The sequence below is a fragment of the Lepidochelys kempii genome, chromosome 14 (assembly GCF_965140285.1).
Source record: "Lepidochelys kempii isolate rLepKem1 chromosome 14, rLepKem1.hap1, whole genome shotgun sequence".
Taxonomy (NCBI): domain Eukaryota; kingdom Metazoa; phylum Chordata; order Testudines; family Cheloniidae; genus Lepidochelys; species Lepidochelys kempii.
The window spans coordinates 44,961,866-44,986,618 of NC_136393.1; the positions used below are offsets into that span (position 1 = coordinate 44,961,866).

The 24,753-nt window shown below is 51.8% G+C and overlaps 2 protein-coding genes across 2 annotated transcripts in view; both read left to right on the forward strand.

Moving 5' to 3' along the window:
* LOC140898079 (uncharacterized) overlaps nucleotides 1-24,090 on the forward strand; it is a 49,149-nt gene extending 25,059 nt beyond the window's left edge. The window contains 3 exon segments of the mRNA XM_078848545.1: nucleotides 6,642-6,813; nucleotides 6,815-6,975; nucleotides 21,080-24,090. Of these exon segments, the coding sequence (XP_078704671.1) occupies nucleotides 6,642-6,813; nucleotides 6,815-6,975; nucleotides 21,080-22,053 (1,307 nt within the window). The 3' untranslated portion in view covers nucleotides 22,054-24,090.
* On the forward strand, nucleotides 4,380-11,759 carry LOC140898069 (serine/threonine-protein phosphatase 1 regulatory subunit 10). Its single transcript, XM_073311527.2, has 7 exons — nucleotides 4,380-4,487; nucleotides 5,883-5,996; nucleotides 9,926-10,031; nucleotides 10,472-10,581; nucleotides 10,822-10,916; nucleotides 11,144-11,277; nucleotides 11,620-11,759. Exons 3-7 carry the CDS (start codon nucleotides 9,985-9,987, stop codon nucleotides 11,666-11,668), a joined length of 435 nt encoding a protein of 144 aa, XP_073167628.2. The 5' UTR covers nucleotides 4,380-4,487; nucleotides 5,883-5,996; nucleotides 9,926-9,984; the 3' UTR covers nucleotides 11,669-11,759.
* Nucleotides 24,091-24,753: the final 663 nt, after the last annotated feature.

The window sequence follows — 24,753 nt, forward strand, 5'->3', positions numbered from 1 at the left end:
TTTGGACATCCCTGGTCACAGTCACAATGAGGTCCTAGCAGTCGTACAGATGGATGCTCCGAGGGAGGAACCAGACCCCAGCCCTTCCTTGTTGCTGGCCAAGGTCCCTCCCTGCTTGTGGTCTAATCATGCCAATGAGGTTGGATGCATTGGAACTGCCCAACTGGTCAGAATTCACCTAAACCCAGCAAAACCCCTTCCCAGAGTGCAACAATCCCCTCTCTCAAAGCAGGCCGAGGAAGGAATCAGGCCAGTAATCACTTCCTTAATCCAGCAAGGGGTCATTGTTCCTCCGGTCAGTGAGTGTAACACCCCCATTTTACCTGTAAAAAAAACCTGGCAAACAGGCTTGGTGTTTTGTCCAGGATCTCCGTGCCGTCAATGCTGCTGTTCTCCCCACTTTCCCTGTTGTCCCTAACCCTGCTACTATCCTTTCCTGCATTTTCCCTTCTGCTACCTACTTCACAGTTGTAGACCTCTGCTCGGCTTTCTTCTCCATCCCTATTCATAGGGACAGCCAGTATCTGTTTGCCTTCACCTACCAAGGCCTTCAATATACTTCGACCAGAGTACCCCAAGATTACACCGAGTCACCCACCTTGTTCTCCCAGATCCTCAAAAGGGATCTTAATGACATCAAATTCCCAGCGGGGTCCATTCTGGTCCAGTATATAGATGACCTGCTTCTGGCATCACTTTCGCTTGAGGCTTCTATAACCGATTCCCTTGTTTTACTGCAAGCGTTAGCCCAGAAAGGCCACAAAGCCACACTAAACAAAGAGACAAACTCACCGTATTTGTGGCTCTGATTCCTGAGTGTGAAAGGGTTCCCAGGGTTGCCCTGGGTCTTGCTTTGATTTCCAGGCAGCATTCAGATCTCAGCCACAGCACGGCTGGCTCTGGAAGGAGGGGGTGAGTGCGGATGGGCCAATGGGATCAGCCTCCGCCTGCCTGTCCCTGGAGGCTGCCAGGGGAGTCCAGGGCAGCTCATTCTTCAGGTGATGCCACCAGAGGGCTCCTGATGTTGCTAAGGGGGAGGGGTTTACACTGAAATGGGGGGAAATCCCCCAAAGTGGCTCCTTTGATTCTGCTCTTTTTCTAGCATTTGGCTGAGAGATGCTGTTACTGGGAGGGTCTGAAAAGCCTGGGAGGAATCGGGGGGTGACATGAACTCCAGCCCCTTCTGTAACCTCCCCCATCATCCCTCTCGCGCCAACAGGCTAAGGAATCATGTCCACATTTCGCTCCAGATCGTCCCCTCTTCCAGGAGATGGGGAAGGGAAATGGCTGTGATGGAGCCAGCTCAGGTAGGGGATTTTCAGGGAGCTGCTTGTCAGGAGGAGGGAGAAGCAGGGAGGAGACAGGGTGTGAGAAACCCGCTGATTTTCTGAGTAGGCCCATTGGCGACAGTGCGGGAGAGGGACATTCACCCATGTGGCAGGGCAGGGGTAAATCCCTTTAGAGCCCTGCCAAAATGCTGGCTGTGGCCTGCTTTCTGGCCAGGAGACCAGGGGCAGTCTCGGGTATCCAGCAGGGAGCCCGGCTGCAAGCCCTAACCGGGGGCTGGCTCAGAGGAACATGCTCAGCTAAGTGCTGACAGCTGGGCTGAGGCACCAGGAAGGCTATAAAAGCCCTGGGCAAATCTCAGCTCAGAGGCTAGCCTGAGAGGAGACAAGAGGGCTGTTTTGCTGTCTCCTTACCAAGTAAGGAAGCCTCGAAAGCCAGGAGACGCTGGGGTGGGTCAGTATCTGTCAGGGGATCTGGGAACTGCACGAGCACTGTAAATAAAGACACTTGGGTGAACCAGCAAAAGAAGGTGTGGAGGGCTCTTTATTACTCCAGCCCAAACACCGGGTGCAGGCACCAGAGGGTGGAAACTACTGGGGGCTTGTCTGGGATCTCCCTAGTCACCGCTATTTGTGGCTGCCGTGTGGGAGACCTTGAAGTGGCTGGTGAGCACTGTGTAGGAGATCTAGCAGGCAGACAGACAGGCCCTGATGACGTGGCAGGAGGACCAGCAACGGGCCCTTCAGGAGCTCATCAGGAAGCAGTCGGCGGCCTAGCAGTAGATGCTACAGAGGGCGGTGAGTCCGGCACCCGGGGATGGAACCAGGCTGCCAGGGTGGGGGCTTTGCAAGATGGGCCCCACAGACAACCCCGATGCGTTCCTGGGGACATTTGAACAGGTGGCCGGTTGGGAGCAGGCAACTTGGGCCTTGAGGCTAGCCCTGTACCTGGCGGGGAGACTACAATGCGGTAAAGGCTGCAATGCTGGACTGGGTAGGACTCTCAACTGAGAAATCCTGTCAGTGAGTCCACTGTGGCCCAGGGCATTTGCCTAGAGATTGACCAATTGGGCCACCTACTGGCTGAGGCCCACAGCCCAAACCACGGAGGAGGTAATGGATCAAATAATCTTGGAACAATTCCTCCTGGGGTTCCCGAACCCAGTGCAGGTCCAAAGACATCAGCTGTCCCAGGTGGCAGATGCCATCCGGCTAACAGAAGAATATGTGGAAGCAGAGGGGCCCAGGTGGGTGTTGAAGCCCAGTAAGGGGGCAGGACCCAGAAGAAGTCCACCAGATGCTGCTCCCAAGAGGGGGTCTGACCTGGGGCCCGCCCGCAGTCGAGAACTGACTTGTTGGCCCAGGCCATAAGAAACAGGACTGTCCACAAATGGAGTGTGGGCTGGCGGACTTTTGTGGGTGGACTGGGGGATGGAGGCGATCAGGGAGACAGCCCTTAACTACGAGACCAGTGTTAGTGGGGAGCCCCGGAGGGGGTTGGTAGACACCTCCACCAGCCTGCTGGTGCGGAAGGGATTAGTTAAGCCTCACTGGGTGATTCCAGGGGCAAAAGTGGCCCTGCTGTGCATCTGTGGGGACACCTGGAGGTGTCAGGTGGCCCAGGTGCCTAGGGAGGCTCAGGGGTGCTTCTGGTGGCAATGGGTAGGATTAGTAAAGAACTTGCCCTACCCTGTCCTACTGGGGGGCGATTGGGGACCCCCATTGGGTGAAGCCCAGAGCCGGCATGGGGAGCTGGAGGAAGGGGGCAGAGGGCACCCAATAGAGGGAGCAGAGGTGGGTGAAGAGATGGTTGAACCCCAACAAGTGCAAGGACCTCCCCCCCATGCGGTACTGGGGGGAGAAGGGAAACACAACTCCTAGACAACAAGCTGAGCACCTCAAGGAGTGCTGGCTATGTGGCACCAAAGGACCCTCTGGGCAGGAGTGTGGCTCCGGGGGGCCCTAGGGAGATAAAGACTGGGGAACAGAACCCAGAGGGGGGCTACCCGGGCCAGCAGGCGCCGCCAGACCAGGTCTGTGGTCTCTGCCACGCCAAGGGGCATACAGGAGAGGCCTGCCCCTACCGGGGATGCGGAGGAGGGCCTGGATGTCCCCAGGACGGCCCACAGGACCCCCAGCCGGGGTACAGGCACTCCCACCGAGGGCCGGATTCATCCCCCCGAGGAGGGGCAGAGTGAGCCTGGCTGCTCCTTAAAGAGAGGAGGTGTGTGGCAGGGCAGGGGTAAACCCCTTCAGAGCCCTGCCAAAATGCTGGCTGTGGCCTGCTTTCTGGCCAGGAGACCAGGGGCAGTCTCGGGTATCCAGCAGGGAGCCCGGCTGCAAGCCCTAACAAGGGCTGGCTCAGAGGAACATGCTGAGCTAAGTGCTGACAGCTGGGCTGAGGCACCAGGAGGGCTATAAAAGCCCTGGGCAAACCTCAGCCCGGAGGCTAGCTGGAGAGGAGACAGGAGGGCAGTTTTGCTGTCTCCTTACCAAGTAAGGAAGCCTCAAAGGCCAGGAGACCATGGGGGAGGGTCTGCGGGTCACTATCTGTCGGGGGATCTGGGAACTGCATGAGCACTGTAAATAAAGACACTTGGGTGAACCAGCAAAAGAAGGTGGGGAGGACTCTTTATTACACCAGCCTGAACACAGGGTGCAGGCATCAGAGGGTGGAAACCTGCGTGGACCCTGTGGCAGCCCATTTTGTAAACAGGACAAACCCCCCATGCACAGGGCTGGAGCCTGAACCCACTGGCCAGACGCTGCTGTGAAATACGAAGGGAAGCTGTTGGGATTCCTGTCCCCGTCCCCAGCTCAGAGCCCTGCTTCCCGTCTCAGCCTGTGGCTGGCAGGCGTGTGGGAAATTAGAAGACCCTGCCCTGCTCCGTGTGCTGGGGGGACAAGGAGCTCTTACCTTCTCCGCCCCCGAAGCCTCCTAGCTGCTCTGAACAGTAGGGGTCTGATTTTGCTACTCTGGCCCTCCCAGAGTTTTGAGTTTTTATTTCCTTTCCCTGTGAATAGTGGGTTTGTAGCTGGGGCAGCAGATGCTGAGTGGGGGACTCTTGTTTCAGGAGCCGGTGACCTTCAAGGACATAGCTATTTATTTCACCCAGGGGCAAGGGGCTCTACTGGACCCCGCTCAGAGAGCCCTCTACAGGGACGTCATGCAGGAGAACTACGAGATGGTGACCTCGCTGGGTAAGGGATTCCCGTCCCCTCAGTTATTAGAAGCTGTGAGTCTGCGTGTCAGACTCTGGTCAGGTTCTTCCCTGGTCAGTTAGATCAGAGGTGAACAGGTTCCATAATGCACAGCTGCCGTGAGAGAGACTTGCATCTCCCTGCCCTCTCCAATGGGATACTGGTGTCAAAAGTTAATGGACATGCGAGCTCATCCTCATCCCTCCAGGTTTCAAAGGAACAGAATTCATTCATTGTCCTGTCTGTATTGATTCCCAGTCAGACACAGAATCCCTGTTCACCTCCCTTCTTTGAAATAGCTCCAGCCATGGGGAGGGCTCTGGGCTCTGCAGGTTTAGAAATAGGCAGAGGTTTAACACCAGAGCTGGGTGTGCGTCAGCCAGTCCCCTAGAGAGCACAGATCCTGGGAACTCCTAGTGAGGGTGTAAAAATTCCTGTTGCCTCCCCAGATACCTGCCTCCCCCAGGACGGCTCAGTGACCATGTTCCTGTCCTCTTAGGTTCCATATTCCCACCCGCACAGCACAGGGACAGGTTAAATTCACATAGCGCCCTTTGTGACAGACACTCCCCTAATGCTCCATGAACCCTGTGCGAAGAGTTCGGTCACAGAGACCCCCTTGGGAACTGTACCTGATGTGCTGAAATGACCACTGAGCCTGTTTTCCCTGCTAGCTTGGGAAAAGTACCCTCTCTAGTTGAACCAGACATGCTAACCTGCTTCAGCACAGATTCAGGGTCCAGGCCATGCCCCCAAGCTGCAAATCTTAACTGAAAACAACACAGCAAGATCCCTATCTCCAGTTACCCAGACCCAATCGGATCTAAATCCCATATAAATCCATCGTGCTTTGTATAAGGGTTATATAGGGTAACTTCCTAAGTGTTCGCCCTCTTTATCACTAAAAGATAGATATGCACAACTTGTTTGCCCTCTCCCAATCAGTAATAATTACTTACACTGGGTTTATTAATAAGCAAAATGTATTAAGTATAAAAAGTCGTGGTTTTAAGTAATAGAACACAGAAAGTCACAAAGCAAAATAAAGCAAACATGCAAGGCTAAGCTTCATGCACTAAGAAGCTAGTTATTTCTAGTAAATTTCTTTCACAGACTAGACTTATTTCTAATCTGGGCCCAATCCCTTCCCCTGTTCAGTATCTCTTAGTTCCAGCGGACATCTTGGGTGATAAGCAGGGGTCTCCTCACCTAACTTTAAATATAAGAATGATACATACATCCAAATAGGAAACCCATATTCAGTAAGTTACAACTTTTCCAATGATACTTTATGCAAAAGGTCCCCTTTAAGGTATGTTCCAGTTATGTCATATTCATAAGCATATTTTCAGCATATGGCACACACTGATCTGGTCTGATTTCACTCCTGCGCAGGATTTCCCATTCCCAAACCTGAGCTGATCGTCTGGCTGGAATGAGGGAAAGAGCCGTGGGTGTCCGATCTCCAGGCCTGCAAGGAAAAAGAGATCCCAAGAGGCACCCACACAGGTGAGGACTGACCCAGAAACCATCTGGTGAATGAAGGAAAAAGCTGAGAATCCCAAAAATGTGATGTGAGTAAGCACCCTCAGTTCTTCCTCCTCTCACCCAGGACAGGGCTGTAGTCAGCAGATATCGCTCATGCCTTTCCACCCACCCTGTTAGCTGCAGCAGTTTCCTTTCCAGGTTTCCTTCCCTGTGAGTGTTTGGGTGAGAAGTGGAGGCAGAATCCAATTGCTCAGGCTTTGTTGGGTTTTCCATTGGTGCTATTCCTCTTTCTCTCCAGCACAATGTCTCCTGTCTGGATTGTCTCTCTCCCAGCAGGTGATGAGCGAGTGAGTGAGAATGAAGAGGTGCAGAAGTTCCTGGTAAAGTGGAACCACAGGAGACCTTTCTGGGAAGTGCTGCATGGAATTTTTCCCACTGCTTGGAACAGGGAGAACCCTGGAAAAATTGTCACAGGTCCGAGAGGCTGCTGGGAAACCACCCAGAGAGGCTGCTGGAAAACCACCCAGGGAAGAAAGTGGATGAATCTATTAACTGGAAGAGGTAACGAGGATCCCAGAGTGCAGCAGACAAATCCCAAGGAAGAGACACCCTGGCACTAGCTGCAGTGTGGGAAAAGATTCATTCTGAGCTCACAGCTTGGAACACATCAGACAATCCATACAGGAGAGAAACCCTCTCAATGCTTGGACCGTGGGGAAAGCTTCAATAACCGCTTAGACCTTAATAACCATGGGAGATGCCACACAGAAGAGAAACCCTCTCAGTGCCTCAAGTGTGGGAAATGTTTCATGTGGAGGTCAGGCCTTGTTAAACATCAGATTCCACACAGGAGAGAGACCCCATCAGTGCTTGGACTGTGGGAAAAGTTTCATACAGAGGTCAGATCTTTTTAAACATCAGGCAATACACACAGGAGAGAGAACCCACAAGCGTTTGGAATGTTGGAAAAGTTACACACGGAGATCACACCTCACTAAACATGGGAGAATCCACACAAGATCTCAATTTCTGTGACACATGGCCAGAAAGGGTTAATTAAGCAGCTTGCAGGCTAACTGACCCAGATTCACCCTTTAGACTCATGTTAGAAATGTGTGTAAATGGAAATTGGGGCCATTCCACATTAGAAAAGCTAGAGCTTTGAAATGTAAACTTTTATGGTTAAAGAACTGGAAGAAGATATTAATTGTACCATTCTATGTTTACTTACACTGTGAACCTCTAACAAGATGTAACGAAAGGGTTCCTGTCTAGGGTTGTATGTTAAATCTGAGATGGAAAGAACATATTAACATATAGATAAAACTTGAGTGTAATACTGTCGTTGCCTACATGTCTCTCTGTAAAGTTTGTGGTAAACTGTGTATTAACTGCTTTATGGATCGTTACCTTATTTTAATCCATGTAAGGAATTACCAGTGGTGATTAGGAAATCGAAGGTTACTTGAAAAGCCTATTGTTCACCTGATGAAGTGAATCTGAAAGACTCTTTGCAATTCTAGTGGACCATCTCTACAGTGAAACTGTCCTAAGGACTCTAGTCATCTCTGCATGATCTTTTAACCCATACACTTTTCTTGTTGTAAGAAATCAGTTGGTTTTATTTTTTAATTTATTTTATATACATTATTTTAGTGAAGTCTTTTTATTACAGATCTTTGGAGCAACAGTTAAGGACAAGAATACCACTTTTGAGTAGTTTACTTGGTACAACCTTGGGTGTTTAATAGTGTTTGTTCTTTTGTTTTAGTCCACTGGCTTGAGATTCAGGGTAGCCAGAAGGATTTTATGTGCAATATGGGGCTAACTTTTTATGGTTTTGCTTTTGGTGTGCGCTTTTAACAACAATTTTTTTAATTAAAAAGTTTGGTTTTATTGTATTAAAAATGGACTGCATTTATTTGTACTGATAAGTATTAGTGATATTTTTTTGCTTTAGCCAGTGTATTAAAATTTTAGTATTTAAAACATTTTGTGTTCCAAGTTGGATAAAGCAAGTATTTGCATTTTTGGTTTAATTTTTTTATTTGGTTTTAAATTAGGCTGTTATGGAGAAAAATTAAACCCAACCGTTTTAGTTACGATACAAACACCACAAGACAGGATGTGGAATGCAAAACACAATTTTTATTGTGCCAGTAGATTTATGGTATTTTTGGGGTTGCTTTTTAGTGAGCATTAGATTTTTGGGGTTTTTTGAAAGACAAACATTTTTTTTTTTTTGGGGGGTGACAAGTTATTGCTTAAATTTTTTTTATATAAATACCCTTGTTGATTGCAGGCAAAACAGAGGAATTACCCCCATATTTTTTGTATTTGTTTTATAGGCAGGCCAGGTTTTAGTGGCTTCTACCTTTATTAGTTAGGTAATATGAATTAAGCCAGATGCCTTTTGGCTTGCTTTGGATTTAAAGCCATGAGCAACTTAGACTTTTACTTAAAAGGGCCAGCATTCACTTTTATCAGTTTTGATTCCTTTTTATTTTTAATTTTTGCTTTTAAAACACACAGCGATTTGAAAAAGAAAACACCATTTATTGTAGCCCCTTGGTGCCTAATAGGATTGTATGTTTACATTTTTTTATAATATACATTGCAAATCTTTTTCTTTTTTAACTTTTTTATATTGCTTTATTTTTAGATAACTGTACATAGATTACATTCCCTTTTATACATTTGGGATGGTTCCAGTCCACACAAGAGATCCACTTCCTGGACACTACAGTGCTAATAAACAATGGTCACATAAACACCACCCTATACCAGAAAGCTACTGACCGCTATTCCTACCTACATGCCTCCAGCTTTCACCCTGACCACACCACATGATCCATCGTCTACAGCCAAGCTCTGCGATACAACCGCATTTGCTCCAACCCCTCAGACAGAGACAAACACCTACACGATCTCTCTCAAGCATTCTTACAACTACAATACCCACCTGCGGAAGTGAAGAAAAAGATTGATAGAGCCAGAAGAGTTCCCAGAAGTCACCTACTACAGGAGAGGCCTAACAAATAACAGAACGCCACTCGCCGTCACCTTCAGCCCCCAACTAAAACCCCTCCAATGCATTATTAAGGATCTACAACCTACCCTGAAGGATGACCCAGCACTCTCACAAATCTTGGGAGACAGGCCAGTCCTTGCCTACAGACAGCCCCACAGCCTGAAGCAAATACTCACCAACAACCACATACCACACAACAGAACCACTAACCCAGGAACCTATCCTTGCAACAAAGCCCGTTGCCAACTGTGCCCACATATCTATTCAGGGGACACCATTATGGGCCCTAATAACATCAGCCACACTATCAGAGGCTCCAGAATAACAGCCGTGTTAGTCTGTATTCGCAAAAAGAAAAGGAGTACTTGTGGCACCTTAGAGACTAACCAATTTATTTGAGCATAAGCTTTCGTGAGCTACAGCTCACTTCATCGGATGCTGTATGTAGGAGAGTGAGTTTGTGTGTGGGGGGGTGGAGGGTGAGAAAACCTGGATTTGTGCTGGAAATGGCCCAACTTGATGATCACTTTAGATAAGCTATTACCAGCAGGACAGCGGAGTGGGAGGAGGTATTTGTTTCATGATTTCTGTGTGTATGTAATGTCTGCTGCAGTTTCCACGGTATGCATCCGATGAAGTGAGCTGTAGCTCATGAAAGCTTATGCTCAAATAAATTGGTTAGTCTCTAAGGTGCCACAAGTACTCCTTTTCTTTTCACTTATGAGGGTTACCCGAGTTATTTTCCATGAGGCTTGCCACCTGGACAGAACACATGGCCAATTGGTCGCTGCATTTCTCCTCTGGGTGACCAATCCCAACATAAAAATCCTTCAGGATCCTTGCAGATAAGCCCCACACATTTCCATAGTACCTCATCAGCTTGCTGTATTCTGCTAACCTGAGTTTTGCTTTTCCATAGGGTTGGAAATAGAGACTCCCTCACTGGTTCCTTTAAAGAAGAACCCCAACGCTGTAGTGATGTCTGAAAAATACAACTTGAAGCAGATGCTGATAAAGAGGCAGAGGTTGGTCTGAGCATCCCGCCCTGCTCTGGGGAAAGTGTCCAGACCTTGGGCCTGTGGCTTCCTCTGTCTGCCTCACCTTTCCACTCTGTTCCTCAGTCCTCGGAAGCACTCTGTGTAGAATTGGGAGGCAGGACTCCTGGGTTCTATCCCTGGATCTGGGAGGGGAGTTGGATCTAGTGGGTTAGAGTGGTGGGAGGCAGGACTGAGTGCTGAGGGGATTTGCCTGAGGCCCTGTGCGTAGTATGGGCCCAGCATTGGTAACGTTCCCCTAAGCCACCCCTGCTTACCCTTTCAGCCCTCTGCAAATCAGCTCCAGGGTTGTGCTGTGCTTCCTATGCTCTTCACACCAGATCGCCACGTGAGCTGGGCTTGCCTGTTCCTTGCCTGATCCCTTTCCTGGGCCATGGCCTCAGTACCATGTCTGCTTTTCCCTCTCACAGCATGTCCGCCCCCTCTGGAGACAACCCACCAGTAGAGAAGAAATACAAGTCTCTGAACACCACCCCCAACAGCACCGAGGAAATCAAATTCAAGATCATCGCCGTGCAACGTGAGTACATGGAGTCCCTGGTAGTCAGGATGCCTGGGTTCGGTCCTCATCATTGGGCGGTGAGTGGGGTCTAGTTGGTGAGCATAGGAGTAGGACTGAGAGTCAGGACTCCTGGTTTCTACCCCTCGTTCTGGGAGGCGAGTGGGGTGTAGCATGGGGGAGGGGCGGGATAACACATGAAGTTGCAGGTGCTTCAGTTTGTGAAACCTCTTTCTTCCCTCCCCCCAACCCCTGCCACAGCAATGGGGAGCTTGGGTTTCCTGGATGCCCTTAACTCTGCCCCCATCCCAGGGATCACGATCAAAAAGAAAGTCTTGTCTCCTACGGCAACCAAGGTACAAACATCTCTGGGTGTGGGGGAGGGAGGCTGAGAGGCAGGACTCCTGGGTTCTGTCCCCAGCTCAGGGGGTGGGGGGTCTGGTGGGTTAGAGCAGGGGGCTGGGAGGCAGCACCCCTGGGTTCTGACATCAGCAATGAGAGGGGAGGGGAATCTGGTGCAGGGGCTGGGAGTCACTGGTTCACTTCCCATTACGCTGATCCCACATTTCTCTCTGTGTCCCAGGCGAGCCTGTTTGAAGAGAAGCCAGCCCCAGAAGCGAGCGCTGCTAAACCGTCCTCACCAGAACCCAGTACTGCATCCAAGCCCATGGAGGTGGATCGGCCCGGCAGTAGAGGTCCCAGAGCTGATGGAGACCGGTAAGGATGAGGAAGGCGTTGGAGCCAACGGGTTCTGTTGTGCTAACCCTGGGCAGGTAGTAGGTGTCAGCCCAACACCCTGGCTGTGTTGGATCAGACCTGGTGTTGCCACCCAGGAGGCCGTAAAACCCCATAATGCACGTGGCCGGGCGTGCCATGCTGGCTGGGGTACAGCTGCCTTGGCGGAGGGGGCAGCCCCTGTGTCAGCTCAACTGTGGGGCTGGCAGGGCTGTCTTCACTGGGGGTCCTGGGTTGGGCTCAGGAGGCATTGGCGCCAGCTGGTAGATCCAGGCTCCGTGGGTGTGTTTGTCTGATTGCTGAGCCGCTCTGCGTCCCGTCCAGGCAGAACTCGGACGCCAAGCCACCCAAGAGTGCCGCTGGCTCCACGTAGCTCACCAAGAAGGGCAAGAAGAAGAAGACAGTGAGCTGGCCTGAAGAGAGCAAGCTGCGGGAGTACTTCTACTTCGACCTGGACGAGACTGAGCAGGGTGAGTACTGGGGAAGGGGCCTTTCCCTCTAGGGGGCACCAGCTCCAGTCCGGCACTTGGGGTATGGGACATGGGGCCTTTCCCTCTAGGGGGCACCAGCTCCCATCTATCACCAGGAGACTGGGTCATGGGGCCTTTCCCTCTAGGGGCTGCCAGCTTTGCTCCGGCACCAGGAGACTACCTGGATTCTGCAGGTGGGAAAAGGGGATACGAGGCCTTTGAACTCCGATTATGGAGTGGGGGAGGAGGGGGGTGTCACCCTTCCCATCGGCTGTACGGCAGTGGCCTGTCTGTCCCCTGACTAAACCCCTCCCTGTTTCTTCTCCCCCCGGCAGTCAAGGTGAACCAGACCAAGGACTTTGGCGAGGCAGCCAAGTGGGAGATGCTGAAGGATAGGGAGGCCTTTGAGATGGCACGCCGGCTCAGCCACGACGCCATGGAAGAGGTGGTGCCCTGGGTTTACCCCAAGCTCATCGACCTGCCTAGCCCCCGGTGCAGCTGGGCAGCGGCAGCCGTGAGCAGTTCATCCAGGCTGAGAGGGAGAAGGGCGTCCTGCAGGAGATCTTCCTGTCCAAGGAGAGGTGGGCGTGGCCCTGGGGAGCAGTGCGAGGGGTTGGAAGGATACTGGGGGCAAAGCCGGGGCACCATTTCCCAGTTGCGCAATGTAGGCTCTTTGTCCCCCTCTAATGGCTGCACCATGCAACGACCAGTGTATCAAATTTAAGGCCACCCACCTGAATTCAGCATGGCTCTGTCCCTCTCTAGCAGCATATAAGCCGGCTGCTGCCTCTGAGCCTGTTGACCTGGTGGTTAGATTCAGGGAGCACAGACCCTGATTTCAGCTCCAGAGGTCCCAGGAGATGACCCCACCAGGGGCCTCTCTAGGTTCCTGGGCACCAGGATCCCTCTCTGACCCTGCTATCTTTGCTTCCCATGGATGCAGGGTGGGTGTGTAGACCTGGCCTGTGGGGTTGTGCTGGGAGCTAAGGGGCAGAGTGTGGGGGGCAATCAGGCTGTGCTGAGTCCCATAATGTTGGGGCTACGACCACATCTCTTGGAACTGAGATCTGATGGGCATCTCTCCTTTCCATAGCCTTCCAGACAGTCCCCATGAACCTGACCCCCCCCCAAACTCATCCTGCTCAATGAGGTACATTTAGCCCAGGGCCCTGGGTTCTCTACCCTGCTTTGGGGTACAGAAGGAGAGGGCCTGTTGGGTTAGAGCAGGGGGATTGGTAGTCAGGACTCCTGGGTTCGCTCCTCACTGTGGAAGGGGTCTAGGGGTTAGAGCAGGGGGTTAATTTCCCAGCTCACTGGGGGCCCTCCCCCGCTCTGTCTCTGTCTCCCGTGTATAAACAGGGATGGGCTAGAGAAGGGCAAAGACCCAGGAACCCGAGCGCCTAGCCTTGACCCCAGCCCCAAAGGCTGGGGCGTCGTCCTCGCCCTCAGCCTGTCCTGACTCCAGTGTCTCCTCTGTCCCCTCTCTCAGGAATGCACCATGGACGAGGCTGCCTACCAGGAAGGACTCGACCCAGCCGCCGCCTCGCAGTCTCCTGATGGAGCCGGGGCCTCCAAGCTGCCCCCCAGTGCTGGCCAACCTGATGGGGAGCATGGGGGCCGTCAAAAGCCCTCAGGGCTCCAACCCCAGCTCCTCCATGAACGTGCAGGAGATCCTCCCCTCCATCATGGTAATTGGAGTTGCCGTGTAGTCTGACCCTATAGGCTTCCCCTAGCGTTATTCAGACAAAACCACACAGGGTCATTTCAGGGGACAAGAGAAGATGTCACATTTACTGGAACACAATTTGATTTATGACCAATAACTAATATCTAATACCTGTGTGTGTGTGTACACACAATGTTCTGCAGCTGCTGTATAGTTACCAGTCCTGAATGTAGGTTGAGTTCGTTGCTTGGGTTCGATGCCTGTGACGGCTAACTGGCCAGGAAAGCCGGGCACAAGGAAGGGCTGGGTCTCTGTTGGGCATGCACCGATGCCCTTCCGTGTTGGCAGCAGAATATTACCCTCCAAAGTCTTCCATCTCATCCATCTTTTTTGTAGGCTTCAGTTTGAATCAAGAGTCTATAGGTCTTGCTGTGTCACGCTGCCTCTGGGTTCCGTGTGATTGATCACCCGTCAATTGCAGGCATGACTTTCAGCCTAGGACCTGGCTTTGATGTTTCTTCAATTGTACTTTTGTTCTTTTCTTCTGAGGGTGGACTCCTCTTCCTTTGTCAGGGCTGTTGTCTGCATCTTCAGCCCTTGCATGTTTACCCTTTATTTTATCAGGACGGACTGGGGCTGGAGGTTGATTCCATCATCCATACATACCTCATTCCCACATTTAAACTAATAAGATTACAGCAGAGTTTTGCAAAAATGAAGGTTGCAACAAGCTTTTACAAAATGGAGTAAGCATTTTAAAATGGAGTTTGTCATTCCTTACACTTGTCTATATTGTGACTCAAACAGTGAGCAGAAGTTACAATGCTGAAGCAGTGTAAATTTCAGTGATTTAAGTAGCAGTTGGATTATTGAAAGTGAAACTTACAACGGGCAGAGACAAACACCTACAAGATCTCTATCAAGCATTCTTACAACTACACTACCCACCTGCTGAAGTGAAGAAACAGATTGACAGAGCCAGAAGAGTACCCAGAAGTCCCCTACTACAGGACAGGCCCAACAAAGAAAATAACAGAACGCCACTAGCCGTCACCTTCAGCCCCCAACTAAAACTCCTCCAATGCATTATCAAGGATCTACAACCTATCCTGAAGGATGACCCATCACTCTCACAGATCTTGGGAGACAGGCCAGTCCTTGCCTACAGACAGCCCCCCAGCCTGAAGCAAATACTCACCAACAACCACATACCACACAACAGAACCACTAACCCAGGAACCTATCCTTGCAACAAAGCCCGTTGCCAACTGTACCCACATATCTATTCAGGGGACACCATCACAGGGCCTAATCACATCAGCCACACTATCAAAGGCTCGTTCACCTGCACATCCACCAATGTGATATATGCCATCGTGTGCCAGCAATGCTCCTCCGTCATGGACATTGGTCAAACCGGACAGTCTCTACGTAAAAGAATAAATGGACACAAATCAGACATCAAGAATTATAACGTTCAAAAACCAGTCGGAGAACACTTCAATCTTTTTGGTCACTCAATTACAGACCTAAAAGTTGCAATTTTTCACCAACAAAAACTTCAAAACCAGACTCCAACGAGAGACTGCAGAATTGGAATTAATTTTGCAAACTGGATACAATTACTGAGGCTTGAATAAAGACTGGGAGTGGATGGGTCATTGCACAAAGTAAAACTATTTCCCCATGTTTATTTTCTCCCCTCCCCCACTGGAAATGGTCCACCTTGATTATCACTACAGAAGGTTCCTTCTCTCTTCTTCCCCCCCCAACTCCCCCACTCTCCTGCTGGTAATAGCTCTCCTTACAGTGTGTATGGTAACACCCATTGTTTCATGTTCTCTAGGTATATACATCTCACCACTGTATTTTCCACTAAATGCATCTGATGAAGTGAGCTGTAGCTTATGAACACTTATGCTGCAATAAATTGGTTAGCCTCTAAGGTGGCACAAGTACTCCTTTTCTTTTTGCAAATGCAGACTAAAACAGACATTCCAGAGATGCTGTTTGTGATTCCTCCCCCCCCCCCCCCCCCCGACCGGCATGAAGTGTTTTCCTTTAATCTTTCCCACTTTTCTCATCTTTTTTTATTACTTGCTGTTTCATAAATTGTATTGGTTCTGAACTCTGTGCAATGGTCAAGGAAGCATCCAGGGAAGCACCCCTCAATGGGGACAGCTGGCCTGAGTGATCACAACAAGATTGGGGGCCGAGCCCCCTAGGGCTCCAGCCTTGGGGTTACGGGGACCCAAGTGGAAGGGGAGTCCGCAAAGTCAAGCAGGCCTCTGGGTGAAAGGAGTGGGAGAGGAGACTCAGATCCTTTTGCAAGCCCATTCCTCTGGGGCTGTGTATAAGCCAGGAATGTCCCGCAACCTGAAGCAAATACTCACCAACAACCACATACCACACAACAGAACCACTAACCCAGGAACTTATCCTTGCAACAAAGCCCGTTGCCAATTGTGCCCACATATCTATTCAGGGGACACCATCACAGGGCCTAATAACATCAGCCACACTATCAGAGGCTCGTTCACCTGCACATCCACCAGTGTGATATATGCCATCATGTGCCAGCAATGCCCCTCTGCCATGTACATTGGTCAAACTGGACAGTCTCTACGTAAAAGAATAAATGGACACAAATCAGATGTCAAGAATTATAACATTCATAAACCAGTTGGAGAACACTTCAATCTCTCTGGTCACGCAATCACAGACATGAAGGTCGCTATCTTAAAACAAAAAAACTTCAAATCCAGACTCCAGTGAGAAACTGCTGAATTGGAATTCATTTGCAAATTGGATACTATTAATTTAGGCTTAAATAGAGACTGGGAGTGGCTAAGTCATTATGCAAGGTAGCCTATTTCCTCTTGTTTTTTCCTCCCCCCCCCCCCGATGTTCTGGTTTAACTTGGATTTAAACTTGGAGAGTGGTCAGTTTGGATGAGCTATTACCAGCAGGAGAGTGAGTTTGTGTGTGTGGTTTTTGGGAGGGGGGTGAGGGGGTGAGAGAACCTGGATTTGTGCAGGAAATGGCCCAACTTGATTATCATGCACATTGTGTAAAGAGTTGTCACTTTGGATGGGCTATCACCAGCAGGAGAGTGAATTTGTGTGGGGGGGTGGAGGGTGAGAAAACCTGGATTTGTGCTGGAAATGGCCCAACCTGATGATCACTTTAGATAAGCTATTACCAGCAGGACAGTGGGGTGGGAGGAGGTATTTTTTCATATTCTCTGTGTATATAAAGTCTGCTGCAGTTTCCACGGCATGCATCCGATGAAGTGAGCTGTAGCTCACGAAAGCTCATGCTCAAATAAATTGGTTAGTCTCTAAGGGGCCACAAGTCCTCCTTTTCTTTTTGCGAATACAGACTAACACGGCTGTTACTCTGAAACCTCACAATAGCAGGAACCTTCCCCTGCTTAACCCAGTGCATATTTATTGGTTTGTCCTAAAGGTAATTAAGTATTTTAAGAAAAAGTGTCAGAACCGCCACCAGCGAGAGCTGCTGGCCACACTCTGCGACCACAAAAAATTTGGTGGTGAGAACCCCTGGGCAGGATGCTCATGATGGTCCCTTGTGACCTTGGAGCCTGTGAGTGTAACAGGAGCCGGGCACAGGGATGCTGATCCTTTGGTGAGTTGATCGCTAGGACCCAGGAGCGGCTGGGGGGCGGCTCTGGGGGGAGCGATCGTGGGGCTCAGGCCCGGCCGCAGGAAGTGACTCGCAGCCGCTGCGGGGACTCTGGCTCCCGGCGAGATCCCCGCGCCCCGGCGGCTGGTGCTGGGAGCCCGGAGCCCGGGCTGCAGCCGGGAGAGGGGAACCTCCAGCCTGGCCCAGCCCGCTGCTCCCCGGGAGCCTCTCCCAGGGCAGAGCCCCCAGCCCCCTTCCCGGCCCGGCCCCTGCCCCAGGGGGGCCCCGCTCAGAGGGAAGGTAAGAGAGACCAGCCGCCCCCCAGGCTGCTCCCAGCTGAGCTGGCTGCGATACCCTGCCCGGGGCCCAGGAAAGCTGCCGCCAGCTCCCGGTGTGTGCGGGGCGGGGGGAGCCACTCTTGGGGGGCTGAAGGGGTGGGAGCGGGAAGAGGAGCAGGGGTGTAGATAAGGGGGAACAGGGGTGTGTGAGGGGTACGATGGGATGGGGCCAGGGGTGGCTGAAGGGAGGATGGGGCGATGGAGGGGAATCGGGGAGACTTATGGGGCGGATGGGAACAGGGCTGCAATAGAGGGAAACTCTGAGGGGGGGTCACTGCGAGGGAAATGGGGGGATGTGGAAAGGGGAGGCTGGGGACCGGAGGGATAGAGGGTAGGGGTAGAGGTCGGGGAGAAGGGATGGGGAGAGAGACAAGGCAGCTCCCCCACCCCATGGGGCAGGAGAGGGGGAGGGGCTGCCCCACCCAGCAACCAGACGGGGTCAGAAGCTACAAGGCAAATATCCAGGCCCCTCTTACCCCCCCCCCCCCACGCACCCGGCTCCCAGTGTATTATTGTCCAACACACCCACGCTGGTGGGGTCCGTGTCTCTTGAGTGTTGGGGGCTGCCCAGGGCCCTGGTCTGATTTCCAGGCAGGATCCAGATCTCAGCCACACCGGAGTCAGACCGGAGTCACTGCTGGCTCTGAGCATGGATGGGCCAATGGGATCTGCCTCCGCCTGCCTGTCCCTGGGGGCTGCAGGGGCAGGACAGGGAGGCTCAAGGCATGAGCTGCTGCCAGCAGAGGGCTCCTGGTCTGGCTGAGGGAGAGGAGGAGGTTGATACCTGTCTCTGCTCCTGATGTCAGAGCCCTTGAATTGAGCTCCCTGGCTCAGACACTGCTGTCTACCTGAGAGCCCAGAGTGTGAAACTGCTGCTCCCGCTATGTGGCTGGGCCAGGGACAGACCTTCATTAACGCCCCCCCCCTCCTCTGGGCCCAGCCCGGGTGGGGACTTTCACTGAGCCTGGAACCAGCCCCCGTGGCTGCCGCGGGCTCTGCCCACACCAGCCCCTGAGCCGCAGCCTGCAGGGGATGGGGAGTCCCGGGGGGACAGGGCTGGGGCCCGGCAGGATAGTGACTTTGCACAAAGGGCCCCTTTCAGGGACCTGCTCGTGAGTTTGTACCAGAGGGGGAGGGGCTCCCCATGGGTCTGCGGGGTCCCCGAGCTGCTGCCCTCAGTGACCCAGCCCGGCTCACCCTGGAGAGCAAACGCCCATGGGAACGGGACAGTCCCCAGTTCTCCCAAGCAGAGGAGGGAGGGAAGGAGACAGAAAGGGCAGAGGGGAAACCTGAAAGGGGCAGCAGGAGCAGGAAGTGGGGAGGGAGGTTCCCAGCTCCCAGCCCTGCCTGGATCCCTTCCCTGCATCACCCCAGGGCAGACAGCTCCTCCCCTTGTGTCCAGGAGAGTTAGATGGAGGAGAAGTCAGTTCCTGCCCTGGCCGACATGCTGCCCTTGGGGCCAATGTCAGGGGGGAGCCCCAAAGTGGCTTCTTTGATTCAGCTCTTTTCTAGCATTTGTCTGAGAGACTGTCCCTGGGAGGGTTGAAAATGTCTCAGGGGTTCAGTGCTGGGGGGAGGATCCATGTCTGTGTTGTGATAATGTGATTGAGGGTTTTCCCAGCCTGGCAGAGCCCAGAGTGTCTGTCTGCAGGGAGAAAGCCTGGGGGGAATCGCGGTGTGTCATGGACACAAGCCCCTTCTGGAACCTCCCCCCATTGCCCCGACAGGCTGAGGAATCACGTCCACGTTTCGCTCCAGATTGGCCCGTCTTCCAGGAGACCAGGAAGGGAAATGGCTGTCTTGGAGCCAGATCAGGTAGGGGATTTTCAGGGCGGGGCTGGGAAAACAAACCAGACTCCCACTGCCGATGCCTGAACCCACTGGGCAAAGGCTGCTGTGAAATACGAAGGGAAGCTGTTAGGATTCCTGTCCCTGTCCCCAGCTCAGAGCTCTGCTTCCCATATCAGCCTGTGGCTGGCAGGCGTGTGGGAAATGAGAAGACCCTGCCCTGCTCCATGTGCTGGTGGGGACAAGGAACTCTCACCTTCTGAAGCCTCCTGGCTGTTCTGAGCAGGGACTGAGGGAGGTGGGGGAATTCAGCTTTTATGGTCCTCCTTCCCTGTGAATAGTGCCTGGGGCAGCAGGTGCTGAGTGGGGGACCCTTGTTTTTTCAGATGCCGGTGACCTTCGAGGAGGTAGCTGTGTATTTCACCCAGGGGCAGGGGGCTCTGCTGGACCCCGCTCAGAGAGCCCTCTACACGGATGTCATGCAGGAGAACTATGAGACGGTGATCTCGCTGGGTAAGGGATTCCCGTCCCCTCAGTTATTAGAAGCCGTGGGGTGTGCGTGTCTTAATCTGGTCAGGTTCTTCCCTTGTCAGTTAGATCAGAGGCAAATGGGTTTCATAATGCACAGCTGCCATGAGAGAGACTTGCATCTCCGTACCCTCTCCAGTGGGACAAGGGTGTCAAAACCCAATGGACAAGCTAAACCTTCCCCACCCTTCCAGCTTTCAAAGGGGCATAAATACATCATTATCCTGTTGTTTCTCGGCTGCACACACAGTCCCTGTTCACCTCCCTCCTTGGGAATAGCTCCAGGCATGGGGAGGGCTCTGGGCTCTGCAGGTTTAGAAAGAGGAAGGGGTTTAAGTCCAGAGGTGTGTGTGAGCCAGCAAGGCCCCCAGAGCGCACAGATCCTGGGAACGCCTAGTGAGGGTGTAGCAATAATTCAACTCACCTCCCCAGACAATGTCCTCTGTGCAACGGGGCTCAGCGACCCTGTTCCCTTCCTCTTGGATTCCCCGTTCCTCCAGCAGAGCACAGGGACAGGTTCCACTCACGGAATGTCCTTAGTGACAAATCCTCCACCAATGCTCCATGCACCCTGATCCGGACTCATTTCACCTTCTGCACAGGATTTCCCGTTCCCAAACCTCAGCTGATCGCTCTGCTGGAACGAGGGGAAGAGCCGTGGGTGCCTGATCTCCAGGCCTGTGAGGAAAGAAGGCTTCGTAGATGCACCCGCACAGGTGAGGCCTGACAGAGAAACCATCCAGGGAATGAAGGAAAAAGTTGAGAATCCCAAAATATGGTGTGAGTAACGCCCCCAGTTCTTCCTCATCTTACCCAGAGCAGGGTTGTGGTTAGTAGATATAGCTCACGCCTTTCCACCCAGCCTCTTAGCTGCAGGAATTTCCTTCCCGACTCTCCTTCCCTGTGAGTGTTTGGGTGGGATGTGGAGGCAGAATCCAATTGCTCAGTCTTTGTGTTGGGTTTTCCCTCAGTGCTATTCCTCTTTCTCCCCAGTACAATGACTCCTGTCTGGATTGTCTCTCTCCCAGCAGGTGCTGAGCAAGGGAGTGAGAACAAGGAGGAGAATCATCATGAGGAAGTTCCTGGCGAAGTGGAACCGCAGGGAACCATTCTAGGAGGAGCTGAAGGGAATTTTTCCCATTGCTGGGAGCAAGGAGAAGCCTTGGGAAATTGGCACAGGTCAGAGAGGCTTCTGGGAAACTACCTAAGGAAGAAAGTGGATGAATCTATTAATGGTGGAGAAGGAGACGAGGATCCCAGAGTGCAGCAGACAAATCCCAAAGAAGAGACATCCTGGCACTGCCTGCAGTATGGGAAAGGATTAATTGTGAGATCACAGCTTGCGACACATCAGACAATCCATACTGGAGAGGAACCTCTTCAATGCTTGGACAGTGGGGAAAGCTTCAGTAAGCGCTCAGATCTTAATAACCGTAGGAGAAGCCACACTGGAGAGAAGCCCATTCAATGCATTGAATGTGGGAAATGTTTCAGTTCAAAGTCAGCACTGAATTCACATGAGAAAAGCCACACAGGAGAGAGACCCCTTAAGTGCTTAGACTGTGGGAAAAGTTTCAAATGGAGGTCGGTGCTTGTTAATCATCAGGCAATCCACACAGGAGAGAGACCCCATAAGTGCTTAGACTGTGGGAAAAGTTTCAAATGGAGGTCGGTGCTTGTTAATCATCAGGCAATCCACACAGGAGAGAGACCCCATAAGTGCTTGGACTGTGGGAAAAGTTTCAAACGAAAGTCAGATCTTGCTAATCATCAGGAAACCCACACAGGAGAGAGACCCCACAAGTGCTTTGACTGTGAGAAAAGTTTTCTACGAAGGTCAAACCTTGTTCAACATCAGGCAATCCACAAAGGAGAGAGACCCCACAAGTGCTTGGATTGTGGGAAAAGTTTCATACAAAGATCAAACCTTGTTCAACATCAGGCAACCCACAGAGGAGAGAGACCCCACAAGTGCTTGGACTGTGGGAAAAGTTTCAGACAGAGGTCAACCCTTGTGAAACATAAGGCAACCCACATAGGAGAGAGACACAAGTGCTTCGACTGTGGGAAAAGTTTCATACAGAGGTCAACCCTTGTTAAACATCAGGCAATCCACACAGGAGAGAGACCCCACAAGTGTTTTGAGTGTGGGAAAAGTTTCAAGAGGAAGTCAGACCTTGTTAATCATCAGGCAATCCACACAGGAGAGAGACCGCACAAGTGCTTGGACTGTGGGAGAAGTTTCATACGGAGGTCAGACCTCATTAAACATGGGAGAATCCATGGCAAGAAAGCGTTAAGCAACTTGCATGTAACTGACTGAGATTTACCCTCAGATTCAACCTTTAGAGAGATATTTTAAAAGTGTGTCCACCTTAGATAAGCTAGAGTTTGAAATGTAAACGTGTATTACTAAAGACTTGGAAGAAGAGGGGTAACTGTAGTGGTCTATGTTTAGCTATATCTTGTTAGAGGTTAACAATTTATCCAAAGGGTTCCTGTATTCTGTTAATTCAGGGATCAATAATTCAGAGATTATATCCATCGTCCCTGTGACCTGCCCAATTCTCGCTCAGTCACATTGAAATCACTGGGGGTAGGGGCTAAAGGATGGAGGGAATGTTAATAGTTGAAATCTCCAAAATGTGTTTTGCAAGGTTAATGTTAATGGGATTTGCTCCACTCTCCTGTTCGGGTATTTTCTCTGGGGATCCCGGAGACAGAAAGGAGTAGGTGTTACCATCTTGGCTGCCAGTTCCAACGGTCACGATCTACACTAGCAATTCTCAAACTATGGGGTAGGCCTCCCAAGGGAGGCATGATCTGTGAGGGTTTTGTTTTTTTTTTTTTGAAAGAGCACGGGCTGTCAGCCCCACGTGGCTAGGGCTCATGAAGAAGGAACAGGCCTATGTGGGAGGTGGGGATAAATGCTCAGGCTCTCAAAACCCGGGTGGAGCAGCAGCAGAGAAGTCAGGGTGGCAATGGGGTGATAAGTCTGCGGTGAACAGCGATATTGAGGAATATCACTTTTCACGTGGCCACCCTTCCTTCTGTGCTGCTGCTGGAGGCCTTCAGAGCTGGGGGCCTTGCCAGCAACGACTCTGCCTTTCGAGCTCAATGGCGATGTATGTGCCTGTGAGGGTGGGGGCGTAAATGACCACACACACAAAGAAGGGGGGGGCACTGAAACACATTTGAGAACCACTGGTCTACACTCTTATGGTCACCACATTTACAAAATGAGAAATCTACAAAGTATGTCTTGTGAGGTATCGTAGGAAAAGTCGTCATCTGCTGAATATTATTGTCTGGTTAAAATGTGTCTGTCAACATTCCTGGGCTCCCCCGCCCCGGCCAGGAGCGTCGCAGAGTTGAAGCCGGGGGCCCCCCCTTACCCCGGCCGGGAGCAGTGTGGAGCTGAAGCTGGCAGGCCCCCTATCCCTGAAGCCGGGAGCAGGGGGGAGGCAGAAGCCGGTGTGGCCCCCAGCATCTCCAAATCTCGGAGCAGTGGGGAGGCTGAAGCTGGGACCCCCAATGCCCCCTGAAGCTGTGAGTTGTACTGGGAACCCCCCCTGCCAGTACCCAGCCTCTAGCTACCTCCTTCCTGCACCCATAGCTACCCCCTGCCTCCACACAGCCCCTAGCTACCTCCTGCTTGAACCCTAAGCAGTTTTCTAACTTTTTGAGCTGAGTCCCCTCCACTGAGTTATGTTTTTTGGTTGCATCCCCCCACTACCCAGACAGGTGGGTGGCCTCCTGAGTGAGTAAGGGGGTGGAGGTGCTGCCTCCTCCCTGGAGCCCCGCCAGCCCTTGACCCCCCCCCCAATAGAAGTAAAACTATGGCTATGCCCAAGGGTGTCCCCCCGGCCCGGAGCCCCACACTCCTCCCCCCCTCCCCCCCCACATGCACCCTGGCGTTTTTATAGGATGCAGAAGGGGGCGTCAGCAAGAAAAAGGTTGAAAACCCCAGATGTGAAAGACGGCTGGATGCTTACTTAGGCCACAGACTGACTGTCACCTGCCCCCCGGCTGTGGGGTGAACCTCAAAGAGGAGAGTGGTATAAAAGCACAAGGGAGAATTGCCTCCATTTTTACCCCTCCTCTCCCATCTTTACAGAAGGCAACAAGATGGCTTGAAAGGCCACAGGGGAGGGCGGACCAAGGCAGGAAGGAAATCCAGCCTGGATCCTGTGAGCTGCCTGCAACAGCAGGTGGGGTGGGAAAACCTGCTTGCTTCGCATCTTCCTTAGACTGGTAGAATTTAGGATTTAAAATGCATGTTTTAATTTTATTTTTTAACCAGTTCTGACCTTTTACATCTTTCTCCCTTGTAAGCCCTGAAAACCTCCTTGTTCCAGTTAATAAATGCATTTTAGTGTTTTGTCTGGACCTGTGTGTTTTCCTTGAAGTGTTTGGGGGATTTGACTTGAGAGAACAAGGCTATGACCTAATCCGACCCCTTTGTGTGTGTGTGGGGGGGGGTGACCCACTAATTATTGAGTTTGTCCAGCACAGTGAATAGACTGAGCAGTCCAAGATGCAGATTCCCGGGGTGCAAGGCTGGGAGTAGAAAACTGGCTGATGTTGCTGAGTCCTTTAGTAACTTCATGAGTGTCTGGCTAGTCACACTCAGTACAGTGCAGCCAGGAGTGAGTTTGAAGGCTGGTGGCTGTGTGTGAGCAGAGCGTGGAGGGGTTTGTTGTTCGCACAGGGCAACAGTGTAAAACATGCCCTGGGATGCAGAATTCAGCAGTTCAACAGTCCAGATTTGTACCCTGGGGTATGTCTCACACCCGCTGTCTCCTGGGACCCACCAGCATGGCACCGTTGGGCTTTCATCATCCTGATCCTGAAAGGCAAGCTAAGCAGGGCAAACCAGTGAAGGGGAACCAGCTGACATCCTCAACTCCTTCGTCTTAGGCTAAATCTTGAACTCCCCCTGGGATGTGAGACTTGAGGTTCTGCTGCCAGCCTTCCCCTCACGCATCTGTTTCCTTCCTACTGGTCTAAACTACTATGCCAC